A 10874-nucleotide genomic window follows, 5' to 3' on the forward strand; every position below is an offset into this window, starting at 1 on the left:
AGTGCAGAGGACGGATTTCTCTGCAGCGCTTAATAAAGTGTAACTTAATTACATCGATCACTAGAGACTGCAGTGTGAAAAGCAGCTAATGACTTAATGTTAGCAGGACATTTGCAGCTGCAGTTGTGCTGTAGTGAGCTATTTTACTACATCCAACTGCACTGCTTTGTATTTATAAATCTTTGTGCTCACATTTAGTCTGTACATTGACACCTGCTTTGATTTTATATATATATATATATATATATATATATATATGTGTGTGTTTCTGCTCTGATTCTGTGCCTCCTGAGGACTTCCTATTTCTATGATCATTTGTGCTGGGTGGGTTATTTGCAATGCTCCATGGATGTTATTTATCTTGTTGCTCTCATGCCGCATTACCGGGAGCATCCCCAAGAGTGGAACCGTGTTGGACCACCAGGTGGAGCCAGATATTGCTTGACAATGCCAAAGCACACTCAAAAACGACTTAATATTTATAATTTATAGGAAAGTCTCGATTCTCTGTTCCTGCTGTGAGCAACCATGGCTTCTGTGGAACACGTGACACGTTTTTTCTGATTCAAAAGTGATAACAATAGTGTCATTATGTGTAATTATGTGGGTCGAAAACTGCTTCCTTTGGAAGGCCTAAAGAGAGGTCTAATCAGGCAAACGAGAGGAAACACACCAGTGTGGGTGTTCCATGGGTGTGCAAGCCCTTTAAAGGAAAGCCTGTCATTGAGTGTGATGTATATCAGAAAAAAATATATGTTCCAAATATGTTTTCCTAGAAAAGGAAATGAGGGGAGCTCTCTGAGGAGAAAAACTAACAATTGTGACTGCTCCTTGAGGTTTTTTTTTTTAAACTGTTGTGGATATCAGATTGAAATTGGACATACAAGAGTGAAAATATACATAACAAGCATCAGAGGCTCTGGTGTGAAAGGAGACTATTGTTTGTATAAAGTGTCACTTCAGGACACCGTTGTATGTCTATGTTTAGCTTGAGTTCCATATTTTACTCATATAAGGGCTCAGTAATTAAAATTTGAGGAAGATTGAGTTCACTGTGTGTTTAAAATCTCATTTTAGGTACGTGGAAAAGTCCTTTACGTCTCCCTCCTGTTCCGCATCCTCAGCCCACTCACTCCGACTTCTTTCGGCACGTCTGCGTGGATGGAGTCGTCGCCCTCAGCCGTCATTAACAAATACTCTTCCTCATCCTCCTCTGCTTCCTCCTCCGGGTTGGGAGCCGCCTCGCAGCTGAACAGCAGGCTCTCTGCCTCCATCACTGGATCATCCTCATCACCTTCCTCCTCCTCTTCCTCCTCCACCTCTGTCCCCTCATCCTCTTCCTCCACCTCATCCTCCCTCTCCTCCTCCTCCTCCTCCTCCTCCTCGTCAAAGGTTTCCTCTTTGGGGTAGTGGAACACATCTTTGTGGTCACTAAAACTGATTTGCTTCTTCCCCTGTAGCTGGAGCTCTTTGCTCACCTCCAAACCGATTCTCTCCTGCTTTCCTTCTGCAGCTGGCTGGAATGAAGGAGGACAGAGCAACAGCCGTTTCTCTGCTTCTTCTTCCTCCTCCTCCTCCTCCTCTTCCTCCTCCTCTATGTTTTCCTCTACTTCCTCCTCCTCCTCCTCCTCCTCTTTATCCTCATCTTCCTCCTCTTCCTCTTCCTCTTTATCCTCATCTTCCTCCTCCCCCTCCCCCTCGCCCCGTCTGTCCACCTCCTCTTCTTCTTCCTCTTTCACTATGGATAGTTTCCTCGCCATAATCTCTTCCTCCTCTTGCTCCATCCTCTCTGCCAGGGCCTCGGCGGTGGGCTGGTTGGTGGGTACCTCCAGCGTAATGGTGTTAAATCCACGTCTCTCAAAGGTGTCATCGTACTCTGGGTAGGTCTCCTCTGGGTAGCCTGCATTGGTGTTCGCAAAACAAACATAATTTGATATACAGTAAGAGATTTTGGCAGCATAAAACAACCTTTTTGAATTAAAAATGCATTTGAATGCTCTGGAGACAAATCTGCTACTGTAAGTGCAGCAAATGCACATTTTGTAAAGTAATGTGAGCAGCTTGGAGATTCCGATTTAGACGTGTACCTTCCCAGTCTGCACCGTAGGGGACCATCTCAGCCTCCATCTCCGGGGAGGCTGCCTCCAGCCGGCCCTCTTGCATCAGCTGTGTGATCTGTCTGAGCTGTTTGAGTAATTTCTCCTCTTTCTTTGATGTTGAAGACTTACTCTTCCTCCTTTTGCCACTAGAGAGCCATGCAGATACAGTTTCATTCTTATTACATTCAATTGCTGTACATAGTTACAATACATATTATCTCTTGGGTCATGGTTTCCTCATTCTTCCAGATTTTTCAAAGCACTTACTGAGTGAGATGATGTTCTCTGTGTTAACGAATTGTGACAAATAGAAATTACTTTGACGACATTACTGAGTCATGTTAAAAAAGAATTATTTAGCATCAGTATGTCAGTAAGGTACAACTAGAAACTTGAACTTGGACTTTCTAAATAATGTATGCTTTTATATGACTTTAAAAAACATTAAAAAAAAAAGCATTAGCAGTAGCTGTTAAGTAAAAATATGCCAGTGGCATTTCCACCTTTTTCTATGCTGACTGATCCCAATATGAAGTATGTTTTCTGGTCATTCTTAGCTGTGGGCAGTGAAAAGCAGGATGTTAAGAGAAAAATAAGTCACACCTCTCAGAATCACGACGCTTTCCAGAAACAATTCTCTCCATCATCCTTTCTGTGTACAGAAGTTTCTCCTGAAGCTTGGCGAGCTCGTAGTCGCTTACTAGATTTATGCGAGAAAACATAGTTTTAATAGCAGAATTGAATGCATTTGTATGTAAACAGTAGGCCTATGTGGATGTATTCTATGCAGGCACGTACATTTATCTGTACACTAACACACACTCAAATGCTAAGGGATGTGTGGTACTGCTGCATAGTGTAGACAATAGTGCGGTTTACACGCCCAACTCCCTTTACATTAAGAACATTTTACCACTGTACTTTTACTTTTCTTTCAATGAAGAACTTCATGTCACTGATGAATAAGCATATGTTAAGAAAAAGCCTAATGTCTGAGAACACATCAAACACAAGCATTGTTTAACTTCACCAAGAAACTTTTTTTTTTGGTATTACATGTCAGAAATACTTGAGGCCTACACGGTTGAAGGTACTTACAAGTCCTATTCTCCGTGTTTGCTTTGGTTACTGTAGTGTACATTGCTGCTTTTGTAGTCTTCCCCTTACACGTCAGCTGTGCACAAAAGTGATTTTGATCAGAGTAATACAGCATAGCAATACACAATTAGTAGTTTTAAAGAATCTCTAAATGTGAAGAAAGCACACAGTAAGTATTGTCACAGAAATCTCCATATTTCTCATTAAGCTGTATTTAAATGACATACAGTATAGTGCAACATATAATGGTAAGGTGTAAAGCTGCAGGATACCACTTCATATTCATATGCGGCACTCTATACAAAGAGTAGTATTTCATATTCATACAACCTGCCTGCAATGCACGTCAGTAAGGTCAACTACCTTATAGATTATGTAGAGGATGTAAAGAAGGATCCCAAAGCCATAAATGGGTATCACTTGAGCCATCAGGTTGTATTTTTTGCCTCGTCCAACGCCTTTTACTTTGGCCATGGCCTCAGCACTGTGCGCTATGGAATACGAGGGGTCCACACCCCACCGTTCCCGGTCCTCTGGCATTGACAGCTGATGCATCACAGGAGGGTAGAAGCCAGGTCCAACTGGAGGAGACAAAAATCAGTCAGGAATGAGTCATGCAATAGCTGGGAGTGTGTAGACAATTACATCCTTGATTGTTAAGAAATGAAATGATGTTGTTGCCAGAATTGCAAGTTTCCTACAATTTGGAAATTTGCCCAATTAAGTCACTCACTGGTATATTTATTAGATATATTTATATAAATATATAAAATATATACAACACATATATATCATTTGGGAACTGTGATTCTGATCAAACTGTCATGGAAATTACTTCCTGATTTTCTGTACGAGGACAAGAAACTTTCAGTAATTGTTGTACAGAATGTATTTTACGACATTCTACATTTCATAACGTGAGGATGTCTTTTAAAATATTACTATTCAAAACCACAATAACATTTTAGCTAAATATTGAGAACTCAATTTGATAAAGCAAATTTTTTGAACCAATCATATGCTGTTCATTATGATCGACAGTCTGCGCCACCAATTACAAACCAGCTCCCCACTGACGTAGCCGCTGCGTAGGCGGCTCCTGCTGTGAGGCGGCAGCTAACCGCTTAATAAAGTTACAGTCTGTTTTAAGCTAGCTGGACCGCAAACTAAAGTTGAAAATGGTTGTAACAAGTGCTCTTCAACACGGAGTAACTATCGTTATCACAACATAGAAAGGGGATACACCTCAAACAGTCATAATGTATAATATATAAAGCTCGTAGTCACAAAATTGTAAGTGAAAATGTGCCATCTGTTGGTGGCTCGGTGAAGCAATATTAGCTGTTGTTATCATTACCAGCAACAATGGAGTGTAATTGACCAACACAGACAACTACTGAATTGCTACCAACCACAGAGCTGTCATGGTTTCCTTGAAGAGGAGAAAGATGCATCTCTGTTTGGAGTCACAAGGTAAGAAACTGAGATGATGACTTTGTTCCTAACAGATTTGGTGCAGTTATATTTTGGGTTGCCAGTTTCCAGCATTATAGTTTTTAGTCTGTATTATAGCTTGATTTGTATGTGGCTGTTTTCAAATGATTCAACCTTCACACATTTGAATTATTACTAGGCTGTGATAAAATATGTGAGCTTTTTATCAAAACCCATGGAATTATTTTACTGTATAAAATCACAAGATGTGAATTAAAAATTGCTGTTTTTAGACATTAGATGACATTAAACAAGAGAGTTGCTCCACTTTTAAAATATCCTTGACAGTGCTGTTGTTCAAAATGGCTCAACTTGCTCTGCAAATGGCTCAGTTCCCTTTCTGGACAATGCCTTTAAAAGAAAGTCTTTCTTGGCTTTGACTGCAGCATTGCTGTTTAATTTGTTTATGTACAGCCACATGGTTTTTATATAGGAAGTATAGGTTTTTTTTTCCCCGTTTCCCATGAAACATTTTGGTGTACAATTAAAAATAATGCTTACAGAGTTGTTCTACATACAGGCTCAAGGACTGTCTTTAAGAGGTTTTGCATTTCTTTGGTTCACCAACAAGTCTCTCTAAGTGTATATGTGGTAAGAAGTGGCCCTATAGGAATGAATGACTGATTCTCACAGTTCCTTTACACATGTGCATACACCAAATCCCTAGATTAGTAAATAGACCCGTCTATTTACTAATGTTCAAGTACAGTGATTAAAATAGACCTATGAATTCATGTCCACGTCCATCTTTAGTCTGACTTACCAACAAACGCAGCAGCTTAATCTCTGCCAGTGCTTCAATGGTGGACATGAGGTGGAAAAGCATCAAATAATAACAGGAACACGCAACCCTACCAGAGTTTCAGTTCTACAGTACTGTATTTAATATGTAGGCCACTTAAAATCTATTTATCTATCTATTGTTGACATATATTACAAAGTATAAATGAATATATAAACAACATATTTGAACACTAGTAAATGTGCATGTGTAAATACATTCCATATATTCAAATTGTTAGTGCATGTACTATACACATATTCTTAAATATAAAGTCCAGTTTTTCGTTCTAACTTCTTATCCATTGGGTAACATTACGACGAGCATGTGTACACTTTGATGGGGCTCTAGGCCTGACGCACTCCGCATAGTCAGAACAGCTGGCAACAACAACAACAACAACAACAACAGCAGCAGCAGCAGCAACGAAAAAGACATCGGAGATGGATGGATGGATGATGATCTGATAAGCCGCCTTACCCCCAGGCTGCCCCATCTCCTTTTTCCCTCTGGGTAAAAGCATTCTGGGCAGGAAGAGAGAAATACAGAGAACAGAGCATGATATCAGAGTAACCTTCTGGCAAGTTGTTATAGACATTTTGTCTCAGAAAATGACAGCCGGGCGTTTATTTCACTTGAACAGTAAAGCTAGTGTCCACAGATGTCATCTCTCATCTGGTGACGCTCCTGTCCAGATTAGACCAGATTAGACCAGCTGCTTTCAAGTGCTGTTTGAAATATGGACTACAAATCCCCTAAGGGGGGACTCAGCAGGCCTAGTGCGTCATTATTATTATTATTATCTATTATTATTCTCCATCATTATTTATTTTGTCTCAAATACAAATAAAAACCACAACCTTCAATCTTCAATCATCAATAAATTTTGTTTAGTAACATGATGGACTAAGATATTTAGCTTTGTGCTGACGTTTGATGCACGCATATTCACATAGATCATTAGATTAGTAGTTCCACCTCCCTTCATTCACTTATCCTCGGCCCTTGGTGTTATGTAACAGCGTATTTTGGCCACTTGGAGAGCAGAGGAAAGCTGGGTGGGGGAGGAACACACCTGCTCTACACCTGGGCTGTGTTCAGAAGGACAAACTAATGCTCTATTCATGCCAAGTATGATGTCAAATTGAGTATGGAATGCGTCTCAACTGCATGGCATGTGGATTTTGTGTAGACGGGAAGAACCTGGATGTATACTATATCAGACAGAATTTCTAAGTATGCACTGTGAGCTAACCCTCAAAATGCAATGCATCTCTTCAGACTGTCGGTTCTAGCGCCACGGTGTGGCTGGTGAGAGGTGTGGTTTTTATTAAATAAATAAGAATGATGGCGAGGAGTGATACACAGATTATGTACGCATAAATTATCCCCCCCAGCACAATGGACCATTTTCTCAAAATTAGAGACCGTACATGAACCTTTCTGTCTCTACTTGCTAGAGTTATTTCACCCACCGCAACTCATCCACTATTAATCAGAATGTTCATTTTTGCACAGCAAATCACTGGCGAGTGAATGTGAAGCAGAAGCTACTCCGGACCCTGCAGGACTTTAAGGTACAGTTAAGAGGAAACGCACATAATGCACTGTAGAAAACATATTTAACACTAAAATATTCAATATTTATGGTTTACCGCAAAACAATACCAAAAAATATTTTTTAGAGAGGAAGAGTTAATGTTGCTTTAGCTTGGATTGGGATGTCGAGATTAATACAGTCGTGGGATGCAGAGAAGATGTATTGCTTGAGCATGCGTGAGTGCGAACAGTCTGCTGGTAATGGCATACTTAAACATTCATTTAGTCTGCAGTGTGCAGTCCATACTGTTTGAGTAGGTAGTAGGCAGTATGTTTGTATGTTCTGAACACAGCCCTACACTTTCAGCCCAAGGTATCCAATAAGGATGCATTAAATGGATAACTGCAATGCATTGTGGGTGATATACACCTCTGATGTGACCATTGTCGCTCACTTGCTCCCTCGGCCCTCTGAGGTACGATCTCAGTAAGATCACTTCAGTTTTTCAAACAACGACACTTATGAAGGTCAACCAGGACATGTTGAACGACTAATGAAACACAGACACACACACGTGACTAAATCAGGGGGTATTTTACCTCTAACAGGCGCCACAAGGTCAAAACGTGTCTCTCAAAAATGAGCCTTTTGAAATAACTTCTTGTTTTGTCATGATATTATTGTAGCAGCAAGCTGAAGCAGGAAAATAAATGAGAGCCCTGAATTTGAACGATGTCGTGGATGCTTTTGTCTAGAGACGGATGTGAAAAAATACCTGGTTTAAGGTAAGACAGCTGTCTCTGTTACGAGATTTACTCATCAGTGCTTTGCTGATTGACATGTGAGGCAATTCCAGTGTGCGATTTCACGACAGCTCCCAGCCAGCTAGTTGTAATTCAGGTTTGGTAAAAGTGGCACACTGATGGCTTTTAATAGAAAGTGCACCACTTTATGAGCTGTCATGACTTGTCGTGCATCCTCTGTTGTTTTATGGTGGCATCTTTAAACATTAAAAGGGTGAAGTACTTGCTGTAAACTTAGGTATGTAGTTAAAAAAAAAGACAGCAAAATTAAGAGACTACACCCCCGATCTGCAAGTCTCTCTGTATGTTTCTATGCTACATAACAGACAACACCCACCAAAAGTAATTTTCAAAGGATTCATTAATGATTCCCAAGCAAAGGCTTTGGATACACAGCTAGCATTTAGAAATTCGGTTTTTACGATGAGCACTTGAATGCAGCACTTGACCTATCAGCCCATCTAGTCAGTAGACCCTCTGGTGTGTATTTGATACCAAGGAGCAGCAGATGGCAGTGCAGGCTCAGTTACAGACGTGTGGTATGTGGAAGACTGGAGATCACCTACTCAGAATCCCAAAAGTCAAGTATCATGTAATTTATGCTGGTTAATAGATTTGTCTAACAATTTTAGCATCTAGTGACTAAGAAGGACTCACTAGAGATGGCACAGCTCATGTGTTGCTACAATATTGATATTTAGTCCGCTCTAAAAAACAATACGTCACCGTCACCATTGGGACGTGTGTGCGGGCCTCAATATTAGGAACACTGTAATTATATTTCTTTTTATTATAAGATAGTTACTTCCTTGCTCAGTAAATTAGTTCATGAGCATGGAGCTTTATTTTCCACAAGGTGCGATGTGGAAAATGACAGATTAATGAGGACAGACATTAAGAACACAAAATGAGTGAACCATGTGGCATAAATGCAGTCATCAAACTATGGATGGAGTAGGTGCAAAATGTAGTTAGTGAAAGATGCATAACAATTAAGTACATTCATGATTTTAATTATATATATATTGTGATATAATAGTCCTATTTTTTTTCATTCTCCTGCTGCCATCAGTCTGAAATGCGATAAAAGCTATGCTAATTTAATTAACTATAATGAGTTTGAAATGGTAGGGTTTTTTTATTTATTTTTTCAAACCATTTGTGGCATCATTTCTGTTATGTGTAGCCATTTAAAAGGCGCAGCAGTCCAGTTAATCACTTAAACTCAAAAAAACATGCACAAAGGTCAAGTAGGTGGAACCCAGAGGACCTATTAGTAAAAAGTCCCTGGCAGAGATGATAACTCCCACATGGATCTTTCACAGAATACTTATCAAGAGTCTAAAGGATTTCTGAAACAGTAATCAATGTGTTAAACCTTCAGGATAAGTCAGTTAGCGCAGGGGTTGGATATATCATTTATAGAATTCATGTAATACAAATATTAGTGGTGTGGTTCTTGCCTAGTTAGAGGAACGTAATTCACCTTACATCACCATACACGGACGACAACACTGTTACTCCCAGCGGGTACCAAACAGTACAGTACAGTACAGTTGTGCATTCAAGAGGCAAAAAAACATTGAAAACACAGCTAAAATGGTGATGAGCTGTTGTACAGCTTAGTTTACAAACAGATTCAGAGAGAATTTAGGCATACATATTTAGAGATTGCTAAAGGCTGAGGAGAAGTAGAGCAACATGAAGTGACACTTGACGCTGTGTATAGTCAACTAAGCAAACACAAAGTTGTCAGAATATTTTTACAAACCTGTCAGAATGTCCTTTGAAGTCCTTGTGATTAGATTAGGCTGATAAATCCTGCTTTGAAATTCATCTTTGCATCTATATGTATTTGAGCTTTATTGATACCTCCTTGGATTTGACTTGCATACACATGTTCCACGCACCTTAATTCAGTATGAATCATTTGTAGTTAGTTGTACAGTTATACATTGGCTTTTGATGTTTAACAATTTGTTTTCTTCATGCTATCACTTCTCTTTCCATTTGTAGCAGACATATTTTCTGTTTCTGGTCCTGCACAGTTGTGAAAGACAGGTGATATTGCAAAATTTTAATGTGTATTTGTTGTTCAGTGAGACTTGACAGTTTTACCCTCTGGGTTTTTATGTATGGCTGATTAATTTCAACAAGCTAGCCAATGTTATGAATGTTTAGATAGATCATGTATCAATGAAATGTCAATGTCCAACATTTCTTGAATCAGCTCTGAGATGAAAATATTCATAGGCCAATCTCATAGACCAGACTTCTGGAGAATGTTTATTGCTTTCTTCTATGATTGAAAATTCTCCTTTTATTAAATTCAGTCAGGTTTTGGGGCTTACCAAACTGAAATAATGCAACTTAACCTACATGTAATTACTTGCTATTGCAATTTGTTGATCCGATCTGTTGACCTCAGTCCTGTATTTGGCATTGTTAATCATGTAATCTTTCTTAAGGTGGTGGACATGCCAATCGCTTTGAAAAGGTTTAGGATTGAGTACACCACTTCAATGTTATGAAGAGGTCATTCTTCTGTAGGATGCTTTGTGGAGTTCCCCAGGGTCATATTTAGGTCCTGTTGAGTTCTGTATTATACAATATTATCAAATCAAATTGCATACCATCAGTGTTCTTTATTATGCAGATGAAATGCAGCTCTACCTATTATGCAATCCTCAAAACCCAGAGGGATTTGAAGATCATAACCATATCCAAGACATTCAGAAGTGGATGGCTCAATATTCCCTGCCACTGATGGCAAATAAATCTGAAATATTTGTAATTTATTATGAAAATGCAAATTCATTAACTGTGTTGAGTAATTCAAACATAATGTTACAAAATACTGCAGACTTTTTATTACTCTAGTCGTGTCTAGACACACATTTTAAAACAGTGATGCAGTCGTGTTTCAGATTGAAGCAATCAAATCTTTGCTAAACTGTGGAGACCTGTTATGTTATGGATTTATCATATTCCACCTAACATACTGCATTGCTCTGTGCTCTGAAATTTGTCAGAAATCCATTATTGCCTCTTTCTTGTTC

At 39.3% G+C, this 10874-nt stretch overlaps 1 protein-coding gene across 1 annotated transcript; it reads right to left on the minus strand.

The window, feature by feature from the left end:
* Positions 1–1094: 1094 nt before the first annotated feature.
* ric3a (RIC3 acetylcholine receptor chaperone a) lies at positions 1095–6070 on the minus strand. The gene is made up of 8 exons (XM_070835729.1): positions 5953–6070; positions 3561–3778; positions 3194–3273; positions 3021–3025; positions 2703–2799; positions 2088–2245; positions 1716–1900; positions 1095–1658 (listed from the first exon to the last, which is right to left on the minus strand). Exons 1-8 carry the CDS (start codon positions 6068–6070, stop codon positions 1095–1097), a joined length of 1425 nt encoding a protein of 474 aa, XP_070691830.1.
* Positions 6071–10874: the final 4804 nt, after the last annotated feature.

Source organism: Pempheris klunzingeri, chromosome 1, assembly GCF_042242105.1.
Source record: "Pempheris klunzingeri isolate RE-2024b chromosome 1, fPemKlu1.hap1, whole genome shotgun sequence".
Taxonomy (NCBI): domain Eukaryota; kingdom Metazoa; phylum Chordata; class Actinopteri; order Acropomatiformes; family Pempheridae; genus Pempheris; species Pempheris klunzingeri.